The sequence below is a fragment of the Gavialis gangeticus genome, unplaced genomic scaffold, assembly GCF_001723915.1.
Source record: "Gavialis gangeticus isolate Ggan-Ray unplaced genomic scaffold, GavGan_comp1, whole genome shotgun sequence".
Classification (NCBI taxonomy): domain Eukaryota; kingdom Metazoa; phylum Chordata; order Crocodylia; family Gavialidae; genus Gavialis; species Gavialis gangeticus.
Window position 1 is genome coordinate 170,446,371 of NW_017728992.1, and position 4,173 is coordinate 170,450,543.

Here is a 4,173-nt window from a genome sequence, read left to right on the forward strand (position 1 = left end):
GTCTAAATCTATTAACTGGGTAAACACTGCTTCATAATCCTGTGTGAATGCAAGCACACAGGATTAACAGAACAAAAAAGGCTGACCCCAGCTCAGCATTAAATACATGTCCTTCATTTAACTCGTGATATGGAGCAGCCAGAGAGACGGGTATAATGGACCTGTAGCGGATAATAGACTCCTCAGTGTTCTTCCTCAGGACTCCCTGCTTCCCACCATAACACAGGGCGATGGTACACATTACTAAATCGACAGAATGTTAACTGGTGCTAAAGTCAGAATACGCTGTGAGCAGTCTCGTGTTAAGGGTTAGGACTGTTTCTAGAGTGCTTCTTGCCTGCACAGCTCTGATTTGCCACTAAAGGGCTGGTGTGCATGGATGCAGCTAGGAGCCAGGACACCTGGACTCTAACCCGGCTCTGGGTGGAGAGGAGGCTGGGAGTAATGCATCCAGGGGTGCTGGAGAACTGAAAATAGCTCATTTTATCTCTGTGGAGCAGACTGAAGTTAGTCTAAAATGAGTCAGGTAGCACAGCCCAGAGTTCGCCCTGGTCTTAAGCGGCATAACATTGAAGTGTTCAGAGGGCCCTTAGCACAAGTTAATGAGCTTTAATGTGTGGATGCTTGCATTTTAAGTGCCCTTAGTTTGGTCTAGGTGTAACATGCAACTTCACCCATAAAGAGATGAGAAGGAAGGGGTCTGCAATCTATTTATACTAACTGAAAAACACACTGCAATATTACAGAATTAAAAGAAAGAGCTAAGGTGGCAAGCTGCTTCCCAAACATACCTAATCAGAGCACAGTTCAAGTATAAAGAATATCTTCTTATTCAGTTGTTTTGAGTCCCACACTGTTGAGTGTTCACCTCCTGGGCTTTAAAGTAGATGCTTACTTTCGACACCCTCTGCTAAGACAGCTTAGCTGTAGCTGTGGGCTACTCCGTGTTAGAGAATAGCAGTAGTCATGATCTGGACTATTCATGCAAGACTGAAGTGGAAATACTGACAGCCTGTACACCCTAGCTCTGAGGTAGCAAAGTCAAAACAACTTCAGGTTTCAGCCTCAGATGAGAGGCTGATTCCTCTGAGATGCATTCAAAATGCAAATAGATTTAAGAAGTCAGAATGGCACTTATTTGAGGGGGTTTATTTTAATAATAATTCACCATTTTTAAACCAATGGACCAGTGGGTCTTGTCAGTGGATCAGAATGTGCCCAACTGGAGTAAATGAAAAATTATATTGTTATATAACAAGGGTGACCAAACCTCCTAACGCTCTGCAGTAAACCAAAACCTCGATGCAGCCAAGGACTCTTGGACACACTCCCGGATCTCACACCACACAGCACCCATACAGCACCCCAGCACAAATAATGGTTTGCTGTTAGATTAAGTTTCTTCAGAAGCCACAATGAAACTTTCCAGGAGCCTCATGTGGCTTGCAAGCATCAGTCTAGTCACCTCTACCATGTATGCTGTTTGTTTCTTTGTTATTTCCCCCAAACAAAAGATATAAAACACAACTACTATAGCCTTCCCCAGAAGATGGCTGACAATAGTTTCCTTTAGAGTTTAATTTTTTGGCCACTGCGCTACCCATGTCACTAATAATATCACCTATCTTTGACTTGCTACAATGTATGAACTCATTATCTGTCATTCAGTGGCTGGATACCTAACATTTCTCCCTGTGACACTGACTTTTTAAAGCAGCTGATAAAGAAATAGGCTGCTAACTGAAGTAGCACAGAAAGCTATTTTCTGACCCATGCAAAATACAACACCTTGCTTTTTTAACTTCTTGGGAAACTGGAAGGGTTTGTAGCCATAGTGGATTAAAAGCTACAGCTGAAGAGGACAGATGATATGGACAACCTCACAACAAGCAGAGTCCTGCTTCCTGCCACAAACCTCTTCCAAGGAGGTACTTTGTGAGAAAACTGTTCTATCCCCATCTCCATCCTACTTAAGTCTTCAGCACTTTTGAGACTCCCAAAAAGAGCTCAATAGATGTCAAGTTATGGCAGTGTAGTTGTCCTATCAGGACAGGTGTCCAGCATCTATCCACTAAACTAACTTCACAGGAGTTAGCAGTCATGGAAGTTAACATTTTTCCCAACACTATGGATTGTAGTTGCAGTTGAACCAATGACCTAAAGAAGAAAGGCCCTTTATCAAAGCCCTGAGCCATTTAATTCAGTGCCCATTACCTTCTATTCTATATTTTAATAATCATCACTAATTATGCTATTAGTTGGGCAGAAGAGATATTTGTGGTAAATGAATGCATGATGCACTCATGCCAGTCACAGCAAGAAAAGAGGGCAGCTTAAAAATGAAAGTATATAAAAAAAAGACTGTCATCCTTAATTAAATGTCAGTCTTGCAACTTGATTATTGGTCATATCCCTTAGCACATCTACCAAGTAGACTGTTAATAAGCCTTATGTAGGCTGATACAATAACAGCTTCTAGGGAGGCAGGATGTTAGTGCTCTGTGTTGGGGTGATCCCAGGAAAGACACTGAGGCGTATATTTTATAGCAGGATAAAAGAGCATTTAAAGAACCTGGCAATCACAAATCTGTATTCACTGCTTTCACCAGAAAGTGTATCTTATATTGATTATATCATCCCTTGCATGTTTTTCCTAAGAACAAGTATCCATACAATGGAAAAAATCAATTATAAACTTTAAAGGAAAACCTTTCCTGTCAGGCAAAAACTGCATTACTAGCTATCTTGAGCTGTCCTTGCTTTCCGAATAAAACTTCCTTTTCTGTACAAGTGCTGCCTGAGAAATCACGACCACACTAATTATCTACAGCCAGTGCATCCTCTTCCACTAATGATAACTCCAGCGTGTTATCATTGGGGCCCGATTTCATTCTGAAATTGAAAGACCCATACAGCCTTGCAGACTCCTTGGAGGATGCGAATCTACTCCTCCTGTACAGCTCCCCTTTCCACATAGACATCATTAATAAACTGGACAGCACCACGCCCCCCAGAGTTAGGAGACACAGACCTGCGATCACACACCTATCCAAGTGAGCTCCGATTCTAGCGCTCTCGTTCTCCAGTCTCTCCATCTCCCTGGCAGCTACAGTGTTAGGATCCACAGTCACATCTCTGGGTACCAAATAGGAAATAATCACTAGCAAAATTCCACTAACCAGGAACAAGATGGCACTAACGAACCCATAATCTATAGATTTCCCTGAGGCAGCTTCCGAGGCAGCATCATCCTCTTCCTCAGAGATCAGAGAGGGAGAATCACGAACCCACTCCAGTGGGATCTCTCTGCAAGAACTGTCCTGGGCAGGGGGGTCCTGGCCCTGGCAGCAGCTGCTCACAACAGAAGGGGTGCTTTTTGGATGCTCCAGGTTGACATTTTCATCCACGTAAGTAAATGAGGTCTCTAGTTCCTGAGCGCAGCAGCAGGCTTTCTTCTTGTCTGCCTCCTCGTCTCCATCCAGGGGAGGTGGCTGGCAGCAGGGCTGGGTGCTGCCCAATGCTTCGGGACACGGCCCAGAGGCGAAGGAGGTAGGAGTGGTGCGCACAGGTGCCTGGGTGGGACCTGCTAGGGCTGCCCTCTGTGTGGACTTGCAGTGCCTCTCGCAGCAGAGAGCTGCCACTGCCGTGGTCGTTCTCGCACTCCCGTTGCCCCTGCCGTGCGGCTCGGAGGGAGAGGCACACACGCTCCAGTCCACGTTGCTGCACAGATCGGATCGCCTGGCCTCCTTGGCGAGGTACAGCAGCTCCATGCAAGCCATCGGAGGCTTCTCCCACCAGCCAGCCGCGTGTCAGGGTGCCCTGCCAATAACAACCAAACGAGATCATGGCACGGGAGATGCTGATCACTGCACTCCTCGCTCTAACCCCTCTCTGGCCCACCCCGAAATCCTTAAATGCCTTCCCCGTGCCAGGCGCTGCTTTTCAGGCTGCAACAACAGGGGCGAGGAGGGACCCCCAACCTCAGGATGATGCATCAAAAAGGCGGAGGGCAGGTCACACAACTATTGCAGGGAAGCACACTGATGCACATGAACTACCCGGTGTTTGCTGGGCGATGGCTCGCGTCCAGCCTTGGGAGCTCCGGCAGGCGCAGTCCCCACGAGCGGCGGCCGCAGCCCGGCGGAGAAGCCCCAGCGCGGCGCCGGCCCCCCG

The 4,173-nt window shown here is 46.8% G+C and overlaps 1 protein-coding gene across 1 annotated transcript; it reads right to left on the reverse strand.

Moving 5' to 3' along the window:
* Positions 1 to 572: 572 nt before the first annotated feature.
* On the reverse strand, positions 573 to 3,892 carry TMEM74 (transmembrane protein 74). The gene has a single exon (XM_019528072.1). It carries the CDS (start codon positions 3,777 to 3,779, stop codon positions 2,817 to 2,819), a length of 963 nt encoding a protein of 320 aa, XP_019383617.1. The 5' UTR covers positions 3,780 to 3,892; the 3' UTR covers positions 573 to 2,816.
* Positions 3,893 to 4,173: the final 281 nt, after the last annotated feature.